The sequence below is a fragment of the Passer domesticus genome, chromosome 19 (genome assembly GCF_036417665.1).
Source record: "Passer domesticus isolate bPasDom1 chromosome 19, bPasDom1.hap1, whole genome shotgun sequence".
Classification (NCBI taxonomy): domain Eukaryota; kingdom Metazoa; phylum Chordata; class Aves; order Passeriformes; family Passeridae; genus Passer; species Passer domesticus.
In genome coordinates this window covers 9,580,245-9,603,840 of record NC_087492.1, presented here as the reverse complement: position 1 = coordinate 9,603,840, position 23,596 = coordinate 9,580,245, and the positions used below count along the sequence as shown (strand labels likewise).

The 23,596-nt window shown below is 53.7% G+C and overlaps 3 protein-coding genes across 4 annotated transcripts in view; 2 read left to right on the top strand and 1 right to left on the bottom strand.

Annotated features, from left to right (window-relative positions):
* Positions 1 to 23,596, top strand: part of LOC135283848 (uncharacterized) — a 250,559-nt gene that overhangs the window by 28,196 nt on the left and 198,767 nt on the right. The window lies entirely within an intron of this gene.
* Positions 1 to 23,596, bottom strand: part of LOC135283843 (glutamine-rich protein 2-like) — a 160,841-nt gene that overhangs the window by 52,711 nt on the left and 84,534 nt on the right. The window lies entirely within an intron of this gene.
* LOC135283649 (glutamine-rich protein 2-like) lies at positions 11,881 to 14,692 on the top strand. The gene is made up of 6 exons (XM_064394661.1): positions 11,881 to 12,129; positions 12,379 to 12,483; positions 12,672 to 12,763; positions 12,905 to 13,019; positions 13,305 to 13,427; positions 13,663 to 14,692. The coding sequence occupies exons 1-6, from the start codon at positions 12,034 to 12,036 to the stop codon at positions 13,930 to 13,932; spliced, it is 801 nt and encodes a 266-aa protein (XP_064250731.1). The 5' UTR covers positions 11,881 to 12,033; the 3' UTR covers positions 13,933 to 14,692.

The window sequence follows — 23,596 nt, the reverse complement described above, 5'->3', positions numbered from 1 at the left end:
CAGCAACTGACAGCCGGGGGGCACTGCCCAAATGCGCCGGGGGCGTCCGGGGAGCGCCTCAGCAGGAGGCAGCAGTGATCAGCAGGAAGGCGAAGTAGAAAAGAGGGTCTCGTCTCGGGGGCAAAGTCCAGAGTTCTTTAATGTCTCCAGGGAAGGCCAGCCGAGTCAAAACCATGAGGTGGGGGTACAGCCGATTAGAAAGGGACGGAACATACAACATTTCAACCAATGAGGAAGAACTTGGGAGGGAACAAACTCGTGACAAACATGCCGGCTCGCCAATAGGGAATGTGACAGGGAGGGACCCTTGTTCCCGATCCAATCACCCACCGAGGAGGGGAGAACTTTCTGGAAAGAGGGAAGGGGACAGTGGCTGATGGACAGGAACTCAGGGAGGGATTGACAGAGGGTAACCAGGGGAACAGGGGTGGAGACAAAAAACTGACACTCTCAAAAGGAGGGGTTGCCAGGGGAGGAGAGGGGGGGAACCCTAGGACCGAACCATTATAACTTTAGGGGGAAACAGAACAAACCAAATGAACCCTGCACCACAACAATTAGCAATTAAAGCATCACCTGCATACTGCAGCAAAGGGGTATCTTCATTCTCCTTTTCCCATTCTGAAGTGACTGCCAGAGCCCTGGCCAGCTCTTAGAACTCCAGCACCCCACCAGCAATAGGGAACTGCCTGGGTATGGGGATTTACCAGAGACAGAACCTTTACAGCCACTTGCTCTAAGATGCCAGGTAGAAGCCACATCAGAGGAGAAAGCTGTCTGTCTAGATGTTCCACAAGGAACAGCTTATTCCAGGTGAAAGGAGCTCACACAAAGAGCCCCAGGCACTCCTGTGCAAGGGGCTTTGTACAGATACAAATCAGGGGGTGGATACAAACAGCAAACCAATAGGGAATCCTCAGGGGAGGAGTGAGGGGATTACATCAAGCATCTGGGGCCAGTTGGGGTAGGAGGGTGCAGAGGATGGCTCACATGCGCCAATGGGGCTTCCAGGAGTAGGGGGATTCCAAAGGGATGTTGCGAACAGGGATTGGCCCGAGAGTTAAGGGGCAGAGAAGGTTCAGGAATAAGGGGCTCGGTTGCCTTGACAGGCAGGGAAAAAGCTGGAACCAGGGGTGGAGAATGACATGAGGGGCAGCTTTGAGGGAGGGTAAAACCCAGGAGTAAACCATCTCAGGGAGAACATGAGGGCACGAGGACAGAACGACGCACTTAAAAAGGAATCAATAAGATAAATTCAAAGCGCAACACCGTACCTCCAATTCTTTTGTCAATTGGTTTTTGTCTTGGGGTGTGTCGTGGGTTAAGACGGAAGTGAGTTTTTTGGGAGGTTGTGGTCAAACCAGTCAGTGCTTGGATTTGAATATTGGCACCTGGTTTGGCCACCGAAGGTATGGACCGCCTCTGAGAACACAGGGGGTTAAAAGCAAGAACTGCCAGGAGAACTCTCTCTTAGTTTCAGTCTGTAAAGGAGCTCAGAGCTCCCCTGCCCAGCCTGGGCTGGCTGGGGGAGGGAAGCCATGCGGCCGGGTGAGGTAGGCCGGAGCCTCGGGCAGAGGAGGGGAGTGAAGGCCTTGCAAGATGGAAGGGTGGAGGAGCCTGAGAAGCATCGGGCCCCCCTCCTACCCCACGGGAGACAGAGAGAGAGAGAGCCAGTGCCTGTGCTGCCTTGGAATTCGGTATCATGGACTGGCAGCACGGCCGGCCAGAAGTGGGGGATGCGGCGAGAGAAGGTGCCTGGCAGCTGTGGGAGTTCTGGGCAGGCAGAGGCCCAGATTTTAACCCCTTTGTAAAATAATGGAAACCTTACAAATACTGATCCTCCTGAATGAGAAAGAGGAGAGAGAGATGAAGCATGAAGAAATGGGCAAGTGTGAGGAAAGTTGGTGCATGTGAGAGATGTCAGAAGAGGTGAGAAGAATCCTAGGTGGGCAGAGATGATGGATTGGCCTTGAGCTGGACTCTTTCTTGTATGGCCATGGACAGACCCATGTTCTTCCTGTGACTCAGAGACTGTATTTAGGGGGAGGCAATGCCTTGGAGTCAAGAGTGAAGCAGTGGCGTGAACAGAGACGGCTGAGGAGGGTGTGGGATGCCCTCTGTCTCCAGGAGGGGAAGATCTCTGTTCATGAGGCCCCTCGGCCCCAGGGGTTTAATTTGGGGGGGACTGGTGTCCTGAATTTGAGAGACTGCTGCTTTTGGAACTGAGTGGAGCATCCTTAAATGGGGAGCCCTAAAAGCAGTCCTGGCCCATGTGCAGTGGTGAGAGCCCTGGACATGGAGGGAAGAAGTCACGAGGGCCGATGTTCTCTGGGTGGTGCCACGAGTGACACGGAAACACAAGAGGTTTCAATTGTGTTTCTGGGGGAAGCCTATGGTGCAAGGGGGGACTCCTCTCTCCCTGATGGATTTGAGGGTTGATTATTTGAGGGGTGATGATGGACTGATTATGTGAGAGATGGTGATGGCCTGGAAATCTATGGTGTTATTTCATTCTGTGGAGAAAATGGAGGGGAGGAGGAGGAATGTATTTGGAGGGTTTTCATTCTTAGTTTTGTGTTTGTTCCTTTTTAGATGTTGTAATTAATAAATTTTGTTTCCTTTATTCCTGAGTTGGAGCCTACTTTGCTCTGTTCCTGATCACATCACACAGAAGCCACCAGAGAAAGTGTATATTCATGGAGGCACTGGCACTGTGGCAGAGTCAAACCATGACAGGGTGACAGCATGATACTGTGTCTCCTATTGTCTGCTTTATGCCCAGACATGGGTCCTGTAACTTTAAGCTGGGTCTGAGAGAGGGGTGCAAAGCCAGTGGAATTCTTTTGGTGTGGTTTTCCAACATCCTGCCCCAGGCTCCCTCAGCTGTGTTGTGCAGCACAGACAGAGGGAGTACATCTCGGCTTTCAGCTGCCTTCTCGTTTCTTTGACAATGGCAGAAGTCTTTCCAGGACTGTGGCTTCTTCTCCTGGAACGGTTTTTGCTTTTCCCTGGTCTGAAGCACCAGAACATCGCCGGCAGCCCTGTGCCTTGGCCCGCAGGGGAGGCCTTGGGATGCACATCTCGGCTCTGGACTCGGGAGGAGCCGAGCCACGCCGACAGAAGGAGCTCTGAATCCACCAGCCTACCCCACAATGAGAAGGCTTGAATATCTAACGTTATTCATTCTTTTTCCCATGCCTGCCTGCACTCTGTGTGTTAAATAAACAGCTTTTTTCACTTTCCTCCAAAAAAATTCCTTGCTGTGGGAGGGAGGGCGTGCTGAAACCTGTTTTCTTTAGAGGAGATGTTTCCTCCTAACTTGTCTCAAATTGAGACATTTCTCAAATAATGTGGCGTGATTTTTGAACCCTGGCGGAAGAACAGTGCACCTCAATTGGTTTTCATGGCCTGTCAAGGAACTTTCCATTCGAGTTGACTTTCAGTTTCAAGGGCAATGCAGAAAGAATCATCCTTAACATCCACAACAGTGGACTCATCAGTTTCCTTAATTGAGGTGAAAAGTGTATAAGGGCTTGCTACCACTGGGTCTCACACCAGTCTCACACTATTTCCTTGACAGCTCTGACATCTTGTACTGGCCTGTGTTCCTTAGTGTGTGCTTCCTTTACTGGCAGGAGAGGAGTCCTATATTGTGACTCACATTCCCTTAGTGATCCATCTTCCAAAATTTAGCAATTCATTCTTCTAACCCTCTTCTACCTTCTAACTTCAAAGAATAATTGTTCTGCCTGACCAGTCTTCCATCAGGCTCCAACTGAATCCTTACTGGTTCCAGTGTCTTGATTTCCCTGGAATTCCATTGGTGCACACCAACACAGTGACAGTGTTTTCCCCCTCTTCCCACCAGGGATGTGCAGGCGGGAAATACTTGTCCAGCATTCCCTGCTGAACATTCTGAGCATGCCCTCTCTCAGCCTCTTCCCCCACTTTTGCCATTACCACAATTCCTCCACCTGGAGTTAACAGTGTGTCTGAACGACCTTCCTAAAATCCCAGGGCTCTTTGCCTTGAACCCACTGGATTAGGGCATCAGAGGATCTTCCGGAAAAATCTTTGGAGTGCACCGGAGTCCTCTCGATCCCATCAATCCATGGAGCAAAAGAAGGAGGAAAGTTCCACCTGGGTCATTAGCAACTGTCACCAAAACCAGGATAAATGAAATCCTCAAACACTATCCTTTTAGTTTTGGCAAGTTGGGCGTTACTTTATTCTTCTCAGGACGAGTGGAGCGGATTGTTCGAGCCACACACACAGAAAAAATTTTGACTTAGTTATCTGTTTTTTGCAAACAAAGGAATCAATGGTCATCCATTCTCAATGCCATCATTCTCTTCATTACTTTGCATTCTAACTGCTGTTGGGCTTCACCCATGGAGACTCTCTGCCCTGACCAGCAGCAGCAGCAGGGCTGGCCCGGAGGCAGAGCCACAACAGGGGCAAGGAGCTGAAGGGGCACCAGGGAGAGCGGGGAAGAGAGAGGCTGGTGAGACAAGGCCCGGCCTGTAATTTTAAAGGTTTTTATTAACAAGATAACTTAACGCTACTTAACTAATTATATACTAACTTAATACAACTAAAATATCATCTTTCTGATGACTGTTGTTACAGGCGTTTCTCGCTTCGGACAAGATGTCCCAGGTCGAGGACTGGGTGATGAGTCCTGTCCATGTGGCTGGGGGCTGTTGATGTCCGGCAGGACTGGAGAGGCTGGTCGAGCCCTGGGGCCCGTGAGACCTGTCGGGGAGCTGTTCGTGGCTGGTGCTCTCGTGAGGCGTCAGGGCCTGGGGGTGAAGTGAGGGTGAGCTGCCACAGGTGCTGGCTCCACCCACCAGAACTCAAGCACTTGTCCCACACTGGCCATGGCCATTTTCCCACCTCACTCCAGCTCCAAGCTCAGTTACCCCATGTACCAGTCCTCCCAATACATTCTGCCCCTTCCTTCTTACCCCAGACGCAAAATACCCATGCCACATTAGCCAGATCTGCACACAGAGCCTTATTCATTCTACAGCCCGTACCCAGCAGATAATCAGCCCCCTGTTCATTATCCCCCATGCCCTAACGGGGCCATACCTGATGCGTCCTCTGTCCTGATTGCCATACAATGCTGGTCATTACGGCTCCTCGGGATGTGTCCGTCACTGGGCTGCAGCAGGGTCACACTGGGCTGAGGAGGAGAGGGCAGCTGGCTGCAATGCAGGGCCCAATCCAGCATCCCCCAATGAACCTCCCAACCCAGGTCTCCCTGGGAACTGAAGGCACAGATTGCCGCTGGATAGTCAGCAATGCCATCAAGCCTCAGTCGCCATTCTGTGTCCCCACCTTCATCATGCCTACCTTGTTGTGGAGTACCAGGAGACGCTGCAGCTCTGCACTTGTATATGGAGAAGCCTTGATGTTCTGCATGGTGGAGCTGCGGCTCTGATGGTCCCCAGAGCTCTGCGGCACACGGGGGACCCTGCCATTGACCAACTGCCTCCTGTGGGATGGGGCAGAGGATCCTCAGTGCCCAGCCCTGTGGCACCCTGGGCACCACCCTGCTGTGCCAGGGAGGGGACTGGTAGTGCTGCCTGCAGGGACATGTCCCTGCCAGCCCCTGTCCACCAGCTGCAGGAGCCCCAAGCCCATCCACCCGGCTGGATCTGCTGGCTCTGTCCCCACAGCCAGGTGTGCTGGCCATGGCCGTGGCAGGTCCCTGTGCACAGGACACCAGCTGGCAGGAGCTGGCCTGTCCCAGCTGCAGGGCTTGGTTTTGGGAACTCCTTTCACAGGAAGCACACAACTCCCCACCAAGCTTGAGCTCAAATTGAAAACAGACACAGCTCATCAGATGTGCTTTCAGCAACCTTGGGACAGAGATGTGGGTGAGACAGGCAGGGCAAGGCAAGGAATGCAAAACCCCCCAGACGTGGGGCAAGCACTGGCCCTCCACAGCTGCCTTCTGCTCCCCAGCTCTGCCCAGCCCCGCCAGGCTCCTCTGCCCCAGCCCAGGTGCAGAGCCCTCCTTGCTGTGGCAGGGCTACGCTGCACCCCAGGAGCCAGGGATGTGTCCTCAGGGCCCTTACCTTTGGCTGTGCTGTGGTTCCTTGCTGGGGGGCATTGGCTGCAAATAAGACAGTGTCTCGGAGGACCTGGGGAGGGCAGGAGTCACAGGGGTGTGACAGGGGACAAACAACCTGTTCCTGTTAGAGGAGGCACCCACAAACCCATGGGATTGTACCCCATGGCATCCCGCTGCCTGTAGCCCTTGGGATGAGTGCCCACAGCCCCTGCTGATGGGCAGGGCTGCAGAGGGGGCTCCCCACATCAGCCCCTCCCCAGCAGACACTGGCACCCCTGTGCCCAGCAGGGTCACTGCTGGCACCCATCTCCCCCATGCCAGCCCCGCTGCCCCCATGCCCTGGTGCTACTCACTGGCCAGGAACCTGCACGGTGAGCATGCGGTCACAGGACAGGCACGTGAAAGGCACTGGCAGCTGCCTGAGGAGGGTGAGGGAAGAGGGCTGGCTGAGCTCCTGGGGCCACAGCCCTGCAGCACACAGGCAGCAGCTGGCGGGCAGCAGCCAGGCGCTGGGCAGCTCACGGCACAGGGTCACGGCGTTTGCAGGCTGAACCGTGGGCTCTTGAGCCTCTTTCTCCCCATCCCCAAGGCGCTGGCTGAGGCCAGGGGAAGGCCACAGGCACCCATGTCACCATCCCAAGCAGCCCCTGCAGCGCTTGCAGCCCCTCTCGGGCACCAAAGTCCCCTGTGTGCGTGGCAGGAGGGCAGGGCATGATCCAGCTCTGGGACACGGCGTGTCACAGCCCTGCCTGGGAGGAGCAGTTGCCCTCTCCCAGCCTGGCTTCTGGGAGCCTTTGCACCCACAGCCCCATTTTGCTTTGGGAGGGCTCTGTCCTGCAGGTGCCCTCTCCTTGTTCTTCCTTGCCTGTGTGCAACCTGCTGCTGGTGGAAGGAGAAGGTGCAGCTGCTTCATCAGCTTCCCTGAGGTTCATTTAGCAGTGGAATTGGTGCCGTGGCAGGGGACCCGAGGGGCAGTGTGTGGGAGAGCAGGAGGGAATGGGATCATCGCTGTCCCCAAAAAGCCATCAGTGTCTCCATCACACTCACTTCTTAATCCCAGCGGCGTTTTCACGCCTCAACCTGTTCTCGAGAGCCTCCATGTTCCTGTTCCAGGAGCCAGCTGGAAAGGACTCGACCAGCCTCTCCAGCCACACCGGACATCAACAGCCCCCAGCCTGATGGACAGGACTCAGCACCCAGTGCTCGACCTGGCACATCTGGTCAGAAGCAAGAAACGCCGGAGACAGCAGTCATCAGAATGATGACTTTTTAGTTTTATTAAGTTAGTTAATAATTAGTGTTCAGTTATTTAGTTAATAAAAACCCTTAAAATTCCAGGCCGGGCCTTGTCTCACCAGCCTCTCTCCTCCCCGCTCTCCCTGGGGCTCCTTCAGCTCCTTGCCCCTGCTGTGGCTCTGCCTCCGGGCTGAGCAGGTCGAGCCCGGGCCAGCCCTGAGGCTGCTGCTGCTCCCGTGGCGGCTGCGGGGCAGCTCCGAGGCTCCGGGCCCGCTGCGGCAGCAGGAGCAGCGCTGCAGAGCCCGCGGCCCTGAGGGGCTGGCAAGCCACGGGCAGATGGCCATGGGGCCCGGCGGGCACTGCTGGCGCTGCTGCTCTCGGCTGCCGCCTGAAATCCTTACAGGCAGCCCTGACGCCGACTCAGGAGCCGCCTGGAGCCGTGCCCGAGGGCTGGCCCCGGCCCCCAAGTGCGCACTCGTTCCCTCATCTCTGCACTGGCACATCCCGAGCTCGTGTGGCAGCTTCCTCCTCCTCCTCCTCCTTTCTGAGGGACAGCGTCAGGGGCTGGCCCAGCGGCTTTCCTCCCGCACTGCGGCAGCCCCTTGCCCACAGCTCCTGTCAGCAGCCGGAGCTGCTTTCCTTTCCAGCCGGGCAGCCCCGCCGTGTCCCGCAGCCTGCGCCGGATCCTGCCCAGTGCCGGCGAGACCCGGCGGCTGGGCCCGGCCGTGCCGGGCAAGAGCAGCTCCCTAGGCGGGGGAGCACAGGGGGACATGGGGGGACACACGGGGGACACACGGCGGGCAGCGCTTCCCCGTGTCCCCATTGCCGCAGAGCAGCGCCGTGTGCCGGGGCTGGCACGGAGCCCAGCACCCAGGAATGTCTGTGCTCTGACGGGAGAAAGGAGACACTGCAGGCATGCTTCTCACTCACCATGGCGTGCAGCAATAAAACCTTCGGCCAGTTCATGGCAGTTCATGGCAGTTCATGGCAGTTCATGGCAGTTAATGTGGCAGTCAGTGGTACCTTGAGAGCGCAGTAACAAATCAAGGCGGCCCAAGGTATTGATGGGGCTCTGTGGACACCTAAAGTAGAACGTGTCATAAATGCTTATGGGTAATAAAGAAATAAATAAATAAATGCCGTGGGTAATAAATACTTACACCATCTGGAACCATGCCTGCACTTTGGTGGAGCTCTCCCCTCTGCATGCACAGCTGTAGTTGGGCTTCGCAATAAAGAAATGCCTGATTCTGAATACTGCATTTTTGTTAATTTTTATTCCTGAATTTCGGTGACAGGTGACCTCCACCATTGTCCATCCTGGAGCAGGGCCAGGGCGAGGGACAGTGCACGCTGCTGCCCTGCCCAGAGCTGGCTGGGTACTGTACATGTGCACATAACACCCGATGTCCTGGGATCCTACTACCATTTTCCTTCAGAACACTCTCTGAAGTACTAGAGGGAGATTTCTTGAAGATGTTTAGGCTTTGTGTGTGCACAAAACGGCCTGGTGAAGCCAAAATGAGCAGGAAAGCAAGGAGCAGAAGACACTGAGCTGGTAGAAAGGGACAAGAAGAAAAGAAGAAATGTGACCATCCCTCCCGTGGCACCAGCACCGCAGTTAACAGCAGCCTGTGAGCTGCAGGAGGGCACCGAGCATGCTGGGCAGCATCAGCCTGCTCCCTGCTTGCCAGAGGGGTGGACAACCTGCCCTTTCCCCCTGGATCTGCTGTGGACAAGTCAAACACGGGGTAGTTTTGGGCAGGGCAAAGCAGCCAACGACTGCGTGAGCCAAGTTTCACTCCTGGTCCCTGGGGCAGGGGCCTGGCTGGGCTGAGCCAGACGACAGGGCATGAGCAGCTGGTGCTCAGAGGTGGCAAGTGCCTCTGAAGGGCACCGGTGCCACTGCTCCCCATCAGCGTGCAAGAACCAGAGCATGGAGCCTCTCCCTCTTGCCGAGCTGCTCCCCCTTTGCTCTCCCCGTTGCTGGCAAGGAGCGCCCACTCCCTGCCCTGTACTCACCCACTGCTCCCTGTGGAAATGCCCTCTGGAGCGCAGAGCTCTGCCCTGGCTGGTCACACGGAGGGATTTGTAGTGCCCTCTGTGCTGGGCAGGCTGAGTGGGTTCTCTGAATTAACTCCATCCTGTCCTTCTTTCACCCATACAGAAGACAACATCCACAGCCAAGGTCTCCAGCTGGAATGGAGCCTCCAAAGAAAAAAGTGAAGAAGGCAGACAAGCCAGCTTAATTCATGTTCTCCATTCTTAATTTATGTTCTGTATTAATGTTCTAAACTATTGGTTCTTCTTTTTATTCTAACTTCCTATTCCTATTTCATTGTTCTTTATTCATTGTTCTTATTTCATGTTCATGATTCATTGTTCACTTCTTGTTCTTGTTGTTCTTCACTGCTCTTATTTCATCTTCCTATGTCTCTTACAAGACATATTTGAGCAATAAACAACACAGCACTGAAATGAACTTACTTTGCTCTACTTTTCCCTAGATGTGCTGCTTATTACAAGCCTTGTCATGTCCCTGGAGATTAACTTCACTTGGTCACTACTGCAGACAGTGCCTTTGATACTGGTTTTCTTTCTCATACTGTATGCAATAAACAGCTCAAGAAATTAGGGACAAGAAAAAATCATGAAGGGTGAGAAAAACAAACCAAGGCAATAGTGATTAGAGACCTTAAAGCTAAGAAGATGTGCCAGAGAGGATTTGCAGGCGTCTCCCATGTTCACATGTCGGACAAAGAAACAGCAGAAGGTGGCTGACAAGGTCAGCGTGCAGGAAATATATTCCCTTTCCATGTTGTCAGGTTTCCCAATGCTTGAAAGCCGATTTGAGAGTCCTCAATGGTTTATTTCCTCTGCTGGCTCATAAGTCAGCTCTGTATCCCCTCACCCAAAGGTTGCTGCTGTAGAGTTTTGAAGCAGGAAGGAGAAGGGGTGAACGGAGCGTGTTTTGGAAAGGGGCAGGTGGGGGTGGATGGCAGGTGTTCAAGGGAAGAACTTGGCTTGTCTTCCCACACAATCTTGGGGACATTGGCAGGAGAAATGATTTCATTGTCTTCTTTATGGACTGTCAAGCTGACATAAAACCTGACTTGGAGGAAATGGTACAAAGGCTTCACCCACAGAGACTCTCTGCCCTGAACTCCTGAGGAGAAAGGAGTCTGTGTCCCAACAACCCTACAGCTCAGCCAGGGGCTCACGGGGCTCCTCCTGCACCCCCAGCATGAGGAACAGCACCCCACTGCTTCCCTGGCAAAGGCTGATCCCAATGGATGCTCCAAACCTGGCCCTGGGTTTGCAGCAGTGAAGGAACTGGCTTAGGTGTAACACACATCTTCAACGGATAAAAAAGAAAGACAATGAGGCTGTACTCTCCTGGCAGACCTTGGAGCATGTTTTGGCAAATAAAAGGACTACAAAAGGGCTGGAGGTGGACTTTGCACAAGGGCCTGACATGGGAACAGCTTCACACTGAGAGAGGGGAGAGATCGGTGGGATATTGGGAAGAAATTCTTCCCTGTGAGCGTGGTGATGCCTTGCCACAGTCTGCACCATTCCTGGAAATGTCCAAGACCAGGTTAGGTGGCTCTTGTAGCAACCTGGTCTAGCGGAAAATGTTCCTTGACCTGTCCCTGACCGGGGCTGAAACGAGATGATCTTTTAGGTCCCTTCCAGCCCCAGCCATTCCAAGGCTCCATTAATCTATGACTTCATGAGTCTGGAACCCACTGTTCCCAGGAATGGAGTGGGGTGCGTTGCCTGGCAATGGAACTTGTGATGAGATGGGCCATGAGCAGTACAGGCTCCAGTCCTGCAAGGGATGAGGAAGGAGCCTGCTGGCTATGCCACCTTTTCTTTATTGCTTTTGCTCATTTCTTCTATCACGCCTTTTGTTTAACCCATTTGTCACCAATTTTGCTCATCCCTGACAGACCCAACTGGGCAGGAAGGCGTCTGACAAATCAGGGACAGAGTGTGTGCAGTCATGGCAACATCCCTGGACACACTCAGCCTCTCCCAGATGCTGGATCTTGCCATTGGGACACCCCAGAAGGGATCTGTTCACTTTGCAGCCATGAGAAAACTGCTGCAGGCTGTGCTGGAGCACCTGGACGTGCAGTACCTGACAAGTGAGGAGCCATGGCCAGGCCAGCTGAGTGGCCCCTCACTTGCTGATGTGGCCACTTACATAAAACAGATGAAGAAAGAGATGGAAGACTATAAGAAACACACGTCCAAGGTAGAGGCTCTTCCCCGCCCCTGGGCACTCCCCCAGCAGACAGCCCCTCTCTGCTTCCTCACACAGCCGTGCTTGGCTCTGCCCTCACTGCCCTGGCAGAGCCGCTGGCAGGGGCTCTTTGCTGTCTGGATGGGCTTCAGTGCTCTGGCACTGAGCCCGGCTGGGGCAGGTGGCACTGGGACTCTCCCTGCTCACCTGGCTGTGCCATGGGCTGCCCGTGGCAGGGTGGGGCTCTTTGGGGTGTTGCTGCCCTGGCCATCACCTCTGACATCCCTGATTCTTGAACTGCTTCACAGGTTCTTAGTGAGGAGATTGGTGGGATAAAGGCAGAACTCTCCCGCATATCAGAGGACATGAAGAAGTTCCAGGAGGCACAGGTGTGTGGTTCTCAAGGTCATATTTCCAACAGACTGTCTTCAGACAAGTCTCTGACAATGCTTTCCCCTAGACCCTGATGGTTTCCCAGCATCAAGAGGAGATTGAAAAGTTAAAGGCTGGCCAGCGTCATGTGTCGGAGGAAATGAAGAAGGTCCTGATGTCGCGGGACCAGGTGAGCTGCTGCTGGGAGCAAGTTTTGGGTCTGAGACTGCAGCCCGTACCCTCTGCCCTGCTGGTTGGAAGCTCAGCACTCTTGGCCCTGCTAGATTCATGGACCTGTGCTGCCTGCAGAGCCCTGCCAGCCTGGCTGAGCTTAGCCCTGCACTGTCCCCGGTGCTTGGCAAACCACAGCAGGGCTCGAGGGCTTGCGGGTCCCCACTGACCCTCCCTGAGGCTCACTGCCACCACTGCTCTCTCCTAGGACATGACTCTCATCCAGGATCTGCGTGAGGACGTTGACAAGATAAAGACAACACAGCTCCTCATGGAAGGAGACATAAAGAAGCTTAAGGAGTCTCTTGCCTTAGTGAGCTGTTGGGTCATGTAATCTTTGGGCTCTCATGGGGAACTTCAATGTGGCTCCACAATCAGTTTTTGGTGTCAGGGCCTCAGGCCCAGGTGGAGGACCGTGGAGCTGCCCATGCAGCTAAAGGGCCCACACACTGGGACAACATGATGGCTGGGCCCTGACTCTACTGTCACTGTCCTTTCCAGATGAAGAAGCTGGAGGAAGACCTTAAAAAGCTGAGGGAGGATATAGCCAAGTGGAAAGAAGAGAGCAGCAAGGAGATCTCTCAGCAAATTGAGTAAGAGGACAGGAGTGGGTTTCATACCCTGGGGGGCTGCAAGGGAGCCCAGATGGTCTGGCTGCATCCTGGTTTGTGGGCACAAGGTGCCCAGCAGCCCTGCAGGGGTAACCCTGCCCTTGCCCCCATCCCGCTGGCCAGGGCTTTGCGGCAGGAGACAAAGCGTGAGCTGCAGAAGATGGGAGAGCAGCAGGAGAGGAGGAATGCCATGCTGGAGCAGATGCTGAATGAGACAGCCGACCAGCTGAATGAGCAGGTGAGGTCCTGTGGGAGCACTCCCACCACTCCTGGCACGGTCCTGTTGCAGCTCCATGCCACATCTTCCTGCTCTGCTGTGCTTTGCTGTAATCTTATGGGAGAGCCAAACTGCCCAAATTGGCCTGGACCAGTCAGTGGCATGGACAGTAATTAAAGCCTTGACGCAAATGTCCTCTTGACATGGTGGGCTCATGGCCACTGACTGAGTCATGTGTGTTTGCCCCTGTGGAGCAGACAGACCCCCCTTGGGTCAGCACCTTATGTTCTTCCATCCTGGGAGCAGGATCAGGAGCTGAGACAGCAAATGGAAGCCAAGTTTTTGGAGATCCAAAAAGACTTTGAGAAACTCAACTTTACATCAAAGAGCCTCCAAAAGGACTCTCAACAAAAGCAGAGGGATATCGAGGTGTGTGGCTGAAACCCACCCCATTTAGGGTCAGAGCATCCCCCAGGAAGACTCCAGGTGGGGGACCACAAGGAATCTCCTGCTGACGACCTCCTCTCAGCACTGTGCTTGTTCCAAGCGCATTTCCCCGATGTTTTCTGAGTACGGGGAGAGGGGTGTGCTCCCGGCTCCTGGGGTGTGCCTCAAGAGGCAGCTCCAACCTTGCTGTGTCATGAGTTCCTTTCTGTGCTGAAAGATGCTGTTCCAGTCTCTGGAGAAGCTGCAGAAGGAGAAGGCAGATCAGCAGGACATGCTGGCAGCAATGGACATGGTACAGTCTAGAGGGGCCTCTGTACCAGCCCAGGGGCTCCCGGGCAGGGTGACAAATGCCCCTTGCCCTTGGGGGCTGGGGGCCAGAACTGGTGTGGGGAGGGAGAATTTCCTGAGCTCAGGGGGTCCCTCACCCTCCAGATGGTGGGACCAAGCTCACCAGGCTGATGGGGCAAATGGGGCCACAGCAGCCTGAAAGGGCCATGCTGGCCTGGGGGAAGCACTCCTCCCTCTCCCCTCACACACGCTGGCCCTGCCTGTCCTTCCTCATCCCTTTCCCCACCGCTCTCCTGCTCTTCCCCTCTGCTAGAAGGCGGACAAAGCTGCCTTGGGCAGCAAAGTCAATTGCAGCCAGTTTGAAGAGAACATGGAGGAGCTGGATGAGAGGATGGAGGAGTTGCAGAGCCAGATTTCAGGCCAGGAGCAGCACTGGAATAAGATGCAGCAGCAGTTCAGTGATTCAATGGAGGAGAAGGTGAAGGGTACCTCATCCCCACCTTGAGGAACTGGCACCTTTGGGACTTGGCAGCCTGAGGCAGCATCCCTCTGAGGATCCCCCTCCAGGCTTTTCCCGGGAGAGCTCCATGTCACCTCCTGGGGCAGCTGGCTGAGGCTGTGCACCTGTTCACAGCTGGATCGCCTGGAGCTGAAGACTTTCCGCAAACACCTGGAGGACTCCTGGAACAGGAACATGGAGGCTCTCGAGAATAGGTTGAGGCGTGAAAACGCCGCTGGGATTAAGAAGTGAGTGTGATGGAGACACTGATGGCTTTGGGAACAGTGATGGTCCCATTCCCTCCAGCTCTCCCACACACTGCCCCTCTGGTCCCCTGCCACGGCACCAATTCCACTGCTAAATGAACCTCAGGGAAGCTGATGAAGCAGCTGCACCTTCTCCTTCCACCAGCAGCAGGTTCCACACAGGCAAGGAAGAACAAGAGAGGGCACCTGCAGGATAGAGCCCTCCCAAAGCAAAATGGGGCTGTGGGTGCAAAGGCTCCCAGAAGCCAGGCTGGGAGAGGGCAACTGCTCCTCCCAGGCAGGGCTGTGACACGCCGTGTCCCAGAGCTGGATCATGCCCTGCCCTCCTGCCACGCACACAGGGGACTTTGGTGCCCGAGAGGGGCTGCAAGCACTGCAGGGGCTGCTTGGGATGGTGACATGGGTGCCTGTGGCCTTCCCCTGGCCTCAGCCAGCACCTTGGGGATGGGGAGAAAGAGGCTCAAGAGCCCACGGTTCAGCCTGCAAACGCCGTGACCCTGTGCCGTGAGCTGCCCAGCGCCTGGCTGCTGCCCGCCAGCTGCTGCCTGTGTGCTGCAGGGCTGTGGCCCCAGGAGCTCAGCAAGCCCTCTTCCCTCACCCTCCTCAGGCAGCTGCCAGTGCCTTTCACGTGCCTGTCCTGTGACCGCATGCTCACCGTGCAGGTTCCTGGCCAGTGAGTAGCACCAGGGCACGGGGGCAGCGGGGCTGGCATGGGGGAGATGGGTGCCAGCAGTGACCCTGCTGGGCACAGGGGTGCTGGGGAGGTGCCGATGTGGGGAGCCCCCTCTGCAGCCCTGCCCATCAGCAGGGGCTGTGGGCACTCATCCCAAGGGCTACAGGCAGCGGGATGCCATGGGGTACAATCCCATGGGTTTGTGGGTGCCGCCTCCAACAGGAACAGGTTGTTTGTCCCCTGTCACACCCCTGTGACTCCTGCCCTCCCCAGGTATCCCGAGACACTGCCTTATTTGCAGCCAATGCCCCCCAGCAAGGAGCCACAGCACAGCCAAAGGTAAGGGCCCTGAGGACACATCCCTGGCTCCTGGAGTGCAGTGTAGCCCTGCCACAGCAAGGAGGGCTCTGCACCTGGGCTGGGGCAGAGGAGCCTGGCGGGGCTGGGCAGAGCCGGGGAGCAGAAGGCAGCTGTGGAGGGCCAGTGCTTGCCCCACGTCTGGGGGGTTTTGCATTCCTTGCCTTGCCCTGCCCTGTCTCACCCACATCTCTGTCCCAAGGTTGCTGAAAGCACATCTGATGAGCTGTGTCTGTTTTCAATTTGAGCTCATGCTTGGTGGGGAGTTGTGTGCTTCCTGTGAAAGGAGTTCCCAAAACCAAGCCCTGCAGCTGGGACAGACCATCACCTGCCAGCTGGTGTCCTGTGCACAGGGACCTGCCACGGCCATGGCCAGCACACCTGGCCGTGGGGACAGAGCCAGCAGATCCAGCCGGGTGGATGGGCTTGGGGCTCCTGCAGCAGGTGGACAGGAGCTGGCAGGGACATGTCCCTGCAGGCAGCACTGCCCGTCCCCTCCCTGGCACAGCAGGGTGGTGCCCAGGGTGCCACAGGGCTGGGCACTGAGGATCCTCTGCCCCATCCCACAGGAGGCCAGTGGTCCGTGGCGGTGGCTCCCATGTGCCACAGAGCTCTGGGGACCATCAGAGCAGCAGTTTCAAACTGCCACCTGTTCAGCATTCTCCCCGTACCAGTGCATTTCTGCAGGGACTCGTGACCCGCCCCAACAAGGTAGGGATGATGCAGGTGAGGACATGGCACGTGTACTGGGGGCGGGCTGGACGATGCTGAGGATCCTGGGTGAATTTGTGCCTTCAGTTTCCTCGGGCACAGCTGCTTTGGGAGGGTTGCTAGGGAATGCTGGACTGGACCCTGCCTTTCAGCCAGCTGCTCTCTCCTTCCCAGCCCAGAGTTACCCAGCTGCTGGGCAGGGGTGGACATGTGCCGAGGGGCCGCAATGACCAGCTTCCTGTGGTGACCAGGACACTGGATGAGCCAGGTGTGGCCCTGTCAGGGCACGGGGAGCAGGGGGACAAGAGACTGGCTGTCTGCTGGGTCTGCACCTGCTCCCTGCGGGTCTCTGGCCAAGCAGGTGACCCTCCTGCTGCCCCGTTCTGAGCTGGCTGAGCTGACCCAGACGGGGCAGCCCCGGGGCCTGGGGGCTCAGCCTTGCCTCTCCCCCCAGGCCCTGCCACCTCTCGGCATCACCGGCCAGGCACAGCCCCCCGACACGTCTCCAGGGCACCAGGGCTCCTCCAGCCACTCCAGCCCCGGGAGACTTCGACAGCCCTCAAGTAGCTGGACAGGACTGGGAACCCAGTGCTCCACCAGGGACGTCTCATCAGCAGAGAGTAAACTCTGGGACAATTGTTGTCCGAGAAATAGCATTTTCATTCTATTACGTTAATAAAAAACCTTCTGAAAGACACACACAGCCTTTTCCCATTGCCTCTGAAAACATTGGGATAAACCAAAGTGTCCTACACTATTTTTACTATTAGTTATGAGGCATTACTATATTCCCAGCTCTGGGGTACATAGGAATAGCTCCACTCAGAATGCACACCCACTCTCTAAACTTTTCACTGTGTATTTTCAGCAAAACAAGTTAATGCTCATTGCCTATAAATTACGTATTTCTCTTCATTCATTAATCTCCTATCATCCATTTGTTATTGATTTCTCAATTCTCATGCTGCTGCCAGATGAACAATTGCTTGCTCCTGGCGGGCTCCACACTATGCTCATTTTGCCAAGTCCATGGAACCACACCATCAAAAGCAGGAGAAACTTTTACCAAGGAGGGGAGTCAATCTACAGTCCGTCGATCTAAGCTTTCACTAATTAAATACCCAGCCAGCTATACCAACTTTTCTCCTCATTTGCAAAGAAGCACCATTTCACCACGTGGTCAGGTATGACTGTGGGTTCACCGACCACCCGAGACTGCCAAGGAGACTCCCAGGGCAGAAGAGTGCATGTGCTGAGGGGAGGGAATGTATATTCATGTCTTGGGGGAAATTATTGCCATATGTGTGTTTCTTCTGAGAATAGTTATGAATATGATGACAAATACAGTATTTCAACAGGGGCTTTTCCTGTACACAGCATGTACTCTCTGTGCAGCCATCCCCCATACATCTGGCTTTGCAGTAAAGAATGCCTAATCCCTAATATGAAATTCAAGTCTTTATTTCTTTCTGGTTGTGATAACAATGTTAATTGGTCCACTTTTAATTTAATTAGTCCAGATATTGTTTCCAGTACATTAAGAGTGGAATTCTCCTTGTTCGTTTCTTCTTTACCTCTGGTTTCCACACCTTGTCCTCACACTCTACAAATTCTGCATTCCTGGTGTCCAGTTCTCACCCCATTTCTCTATCCCAATCTTTTTTCACTGAATCACATCAAGTTCATTTAGCAAAACTTAAAAGTTCAGTTATTTTCCCAAATAATGTTCCACTAACAGCAGTTTGTATAAAGTCTTGCTACATGCTCCAGTGGAAAACTGCACTGCTTATGATTAAGTGAAGCCATTATTAACAGAGTTAATGAAAACAAATAACTGGAATAGAGAATTAGAAAGTTATATCATTTCCAACAATTCCCCCTTTTGAAACTATTCTTAATTATTTCTTTTAGGATTACTTCCATTAAATCATTGGATATTTAGAAAGACTTAAGACACTCAAATGCAATAATTCCTATTAAAATACTTAGTAAAACTTTTTGGCAAAACTTATACTATTTTAGATCCAGGGCCATTCAATTTTGCCAGCATTTTATCTTGGGCTTGTTATTCTGGGGTTACCTCTGAAAGGTCATACATTTTGCTGCAGCAACTATTAGGATGCTTTTCTCTGCCAGCCCTTTAGCAGCTTTATCTGCCAGTCAGTTTCCAACACTAACTGATGTATTTCCTAATGGATGAGCTTTACAATGCATGAGAGCCACTTGGGCTGGTACCTGAACACTTTCTAGTAATTGTCTGGTAGTGTCTCCACCTTTGACAGAGGATCCTTGTGCTGAAGGGAGCCCTCCTTTGTTCCAGAGAGCTCCATGGGCAGGTACTGCTCCAAAGGCACGGTTAGCATTAGCCCATGTGTTCCCATTCTTCCCCTGAGACAATTCCAGGCTGCCATAGACTGAGCAGCTCAGCCCTGTGTGCAGAGGTGGTAAGAGGTAATGGGACGGCTTGGATTGGGCCCTACTGCACAGCCAAACTTCTGCTTTCCTTTGCTCACAAAGCTGCTCCCACCTGTGGAGAATTCCCAGGCCGGATCTTCTACCAGAGGAACTCCTCTGCTGGAGTGAAGCTGCTCAGTTGTTGGAACACAGGCATGTTGTGAGGCTTCTTGACTTTCTGGTACAGATTCCAGGAACGTGGCTGGGTGCAAGGCAAAGGAGTTGTTTGCAGTTCCCCATCATCCTGCTCCAACAAGACAACTTGATACTTCAGCATTCGACTTGGGGGTCACCAGTGGCCTCCTTTGTGTCCTAGAACAGAGAGGACCAAGGGGGGAACATGAGCAGTCATTATCTGGCCCATGGTCCTGTCTGGGCTTCTTGGATTAAAGCGCAGCTCCTGCTCCAAGTCAAAGGCAGTTAAGGGACATCCCTTAACTTACACTGTCCACTTGTTTGGAAAAATATCTTATGGCCCTTTTCCATGTGCATAACCTCTGAGCTAACACCCGTAGTGCAACACGTCAGTGCTCATGAACAATCTGCTCAAGAGGCTTGCTCAAGTCAGGTAATGCCTGTGCAGGGCTGACATCAGAGCTCTCTTGGGGTCTCTGAAAGCCTCTGGCATTCTGGGGTCCACTGTAGCACCTCCTTGGTGTAGCACCTCCTTGGGCCATTCTCAGGGTCTCATATAAAGGTCTTACCCATAGGCCAGAATTAAAAATCCTGAGCCCGCACCAACCACCCATTCCTAGAAATATTCCTAACTTGCAAACAGACCTTGGCTCTGGAGTTTCACAAATCCCCTCCACCCTTTTGGTTGCAAGGCTTTGCTGTCCCTGGGAAATGAGCCTCAGGTAGGTTTGGCATTAGGGCACTTCTTTGACACTTTGGGCCTTCTTCTTGGATACCCTGTAACTGGCTTTCTCAGAATGTTCAGGTAACTTAAGAGTCATTTCAATGCATCCAGCTTGAGTTCCATTAGCTTCCGAGTTGCTGTCCGAGTTTTTCTCTACTCCCCCGGGCGGGGGAAGGAGGCTGCACCGGCCGAGCTGAAGGCACAGCAACTGACAGCCGGGGGGCACTGCCCAAATGCGCCGGGGGCGTCCGGGGAGCGCCTCAGCAGGAGGCAGCAGTGATCAGCAGGAAGGCGAAGTAGAAAAGAGGGTCTCGTCTCGGGGGCAAAGTCCAGAGTTCTTTAATGTCTCCAGGGAAGGCCAGCCGAGTCAAAACCATGAGGTGGGGGTACAGCCGATTAGAAAGGGATGGAACATACAACATTTCAACCAATGAGGAAGAACTTGGGAGGGAACAAACTCGTGACAAACATGCCGGCTCGCCAATAGGGAATGTGACAGGGAGGGACCCTTGTTCCCGATCCAATCACCCACCGAGGAGGGGAGAACTTTCTGGAAAGAGGGAAGGGGACAGTGGCTGATGGACAGGAACTCAGGGAGGGATTGACAGAGGGTAACCAGGGGAACAGGGGTGGAGACAAAAAACTGACACTCTCAAAAGGAGGGGTTGCCAGGGGAGGAGAGGGGGGGAACCCTAGGACCGAACCATTATAACTTTAGGGGGAAACAGAACAAACCAAATGAACCCTGCACCACAACAATTAGCAATTAAAGCATCACCTGCATACTGCAGCAAAGGGGTATCTTCATTCTCCTTTTCCCATTCTGAAGTGACTGCCAGAGCCCTGGCCAGCTCTTAGAACTCCAGCACCCCACCAGCAATAGGGAACTGCCTGGGTATGGGGATTTACCAGAGACAGAACCTTTACAGCCACTTGCTCTAAGACGCCAGGTAGAAGCCACATCAGGAACCAGGCAGAGGAGAAAGCTGTCTGTCTAGATGTTCCACAAGGAACAGCTTATTCCAGGTGAAAGGAGCTCACACAAAGAGCCCCAGGCACTCCTGTGCAAGGGGCTTTGTACAGATACAAATCAGGGGGTGGATACAAACAGCAAACCAATAGGGAATCCTCAGGGGAGGAGTGAGGGGATTACATCAAGCATCTGGGGCCAGTTGGGGTAGGAGGGTGCAGAGGATGGCTCACATGCGCCAATGGGGCTTCCAGGAGTAGGGGGATTCCAAAGGGATGTTGCGAACAGGGATTGGCCCGAGAGTTAAGGGGCAGAGAAGGTTCAGGAATAAGGGGCTCGGTTGCCTTGACAGGCAGGGAAAGAGCTGGAACAAGGGGTGGAGAATGACATGAGGGGCAGCTTTGAGGGAGGGTAAAACCCAGGAGTAAACCATCTCAGGGAGAACATGAGGGCACCAGGACAGAACGACGCACTTAAAAAGGAATCAATAAGATAAATTCAAAGCGCAACGCCGTACCTCCAATTCTTTTGTCAATTGGTTTTTGTCTTGGGGTGTGTCATGGGTTAAGACGGAAGTGAGTTTTTTGGGAGGTTGTGGTCAAACCAGTCAGTGCTTGGATTTGAATATTGGCACCTGGTTTGGCCACCGAAGGTATGGACCGCCTCTGAGAACACAGGGGGTTAAAAGCAAGAACTGCCAGGAGAACTCTCTCTTAGTTTCAGTCTGTAAAGGAGCTCAGAGCTCCCCTGCCCAGCCGGGGCTGGCTGGGGGAGGGAAGCCATGCGGCCGGGTGAGGTAGGCCGGAGCCTCGGGCAGAGGAGGGGAGTGAAGGCCTTGCAAGATGGAAGGGTGGAGGAGCCTGAGAAGCATCGGGCCTCCCTCCTACCCCACGGGAGACAGAGAGAGAGAGAGCCAGTGCCTGTGCTGCCTTGGAATTCGGTATCATGGACTGGCAGCACGGCCGGCCAGAAGTGGGGGATGCGGCGAGAGAAGGTGCCCGGCAGCTGTGGGAGTTCTGGGCAGGCAGAGGCCCAGATTTTTACCCCTTTGTAAAATAATGGAAACCTTACAAATACTGATCCTCCTGAATGAGAAAGAGGAGAGAGAGATGAAGCATGAAGAAATGGGCAAGTGTGAGGAAAGTTGGTGCACGTGAGAGATGTCAGAAGAGGTGAGAAGAATCCTAGGTGGGCAGAGATGATGGATTGGCCTTGAGCTGGACTCTTTCTTGTATGGCCATGGACAGACCCATGTTCTTCCTGTGACTCAGAGACTGTATTTAGGGGGAGGCAATGCCTTGGAGTCAAGAGTGAAGCAGTGGCGTGAACAGAGACGGCTGAGGAGGGTGTGGGATGCCCTCTGTCTCCAGGAGGGGAAGATCTCTGTTCATGAGGCCCCTCGGCCCCAGGGGTTTAAATTTGGGGGGGACTGGTGTCCTGAATTTGAGAGACTGCTGCTTTTGGAACTGAGTGGAGCATCCTTAAACGGGGAGCCCTAAAAGCAATCCTGGCCCATGTGCAGTGGTGAGAGCACTGGACATGGAGGGAAGAAGTCACGAGGGCCGATGTTCTCTGGGTGGTGCCACGAGTGACACGGAAACACAAGAGGTTTCAATTGTGTTTCTGGGGGAAGCCTATGGTGCAAGGGGGGACTCCTCTCTCCCTGATGGATTTGAGGGTTGATTATTTGAGGGGTGATGATGGACTGATTATGTGAGAGATGGTGATGGCCTGGAAATCTATGGTGGTATTTCATTCTGTGGAGAAAATGGAGGGGAGGAGGAGGAATGTATTTGGAGGGTTTTCATTCTTAGTTTTGTGTTTGTTCCTTTTTAGATGTTGTAATTTATAAATTTTGTTTCCTTTATTCCTGAGTTGGAGCCTACTTTGCTCTGTTCCTGATCACATCACACAGAAGCCACCAGAGAAAGTGTATATTCATGGAGGCACTGGCACTGTGGCAGAGTCAAACCATGACAGGGTGACAGCATGATACTGTGTCTCCTATTGTCTGCTTTATGCCCAGACATGGGTCCTGTAACTTTAAGTTGGGTCTGAGAGAGGGGTGCAAAGCCAGTGGAATTCTTTTGGTGTGGTTTTCCAACATCCTGCCCCAGGCTCCCTCAGCTGTGTTGTGCAGCACAGACAGAGGGAGTACATCTCGGCTTTCAGCTGGCTTCTCGTTTCTTTGACAATGGCAGAAGTCTTTCCAGGACTGTGGCTTCTTCTCCTGGGTCGGTTTTTGCTTTTCCCTGGTCTGAAGCACCAGAACATCGCCGGCAGCCCTGTGCCTTGGCCCGCAGGGGAGGCCCTGGGATGCACATCTCGGCTCTGGACTCGGGAGGAGCCGAGCCACGCCTACAGAAAGAGCTCTGAATCCACCAGCCTATCCCACAATGAGAAGGCTTGAATATCTAACGTTATTCATTCTTTTTCCCATGCCTGCCTGCACACTGTGTGTTAAATAAACAGCTTTGTTCAATTTCCTCCAAAAAAATTCCTTGCTGTGGGAGGGAGGGCGTGCTGAAACCTGTTTTCTTTAGAGGAGATGTTTCCTCCTAACTTGTCTCAAATTGAGACATTTCTCAAATAATGTGGCGTGATTTTTGAACCCTGGATGAAGAACAGTCCACCTCAATTGGTTTTCATGGCCCATCAAGGAACTTTCCATTCGAGTTGACTTTCAGTTTCAAGGGCAATGCAGAAAGAATCATCCTTAACATCCACAACAGTGGACTCATCAGTTTCCTTAATTGAGGTGAAAAGTGTATAAGGGCTTGCTACCACTGGGTCTCACACCAGTCTCACACTATTTCCTTGACAGCTGTGACATCTTGTACTGGCCTGTGTTCCTTAGTGTGTGCTTCCTTTACTGGCAGGAGAGGAGTCCTATATTGTGACTCACATTCCCTTAGTGACCCATCTTCCAAAATTTAGCAATTCATTCTTCTAACCCTCTTCTACCTTCTAACTTCAAAGAATAATTGTTCTGCCTGACCAGTCTTCCATCAGGCTCCAACTGAATCCTTACTGGTTCCAGTGTCTTGATTTCCCTGGAATTCCATTGGTGCACA

Excerpts from the sequence above, each read along its gene's own strand:
- LOC135283649 (XM_064394661.1), top strand. The coding sequence starts at position 12,034 with ATGGTTTCCCAGCATCAAGAGGAGATTGAAAAGTTAAAGGCTGGCCAG. Across the intron at positions 12,130-12,378 it reads TCCTGATGTCGCGGGACCAG|GACATGACTCTCATCCAGGA; the intron begins GTGAGCTGCTGC and ends GCTCTCTCCTAG. Across the intron at positions 13,428-13,662 it reads AAAAGCAGAGGGATATCGAG|ATGCTGTTCCAGTCTCTGGA; the intron begins GTGTGTGGCTGA and ends CTGTGCTGAAAG.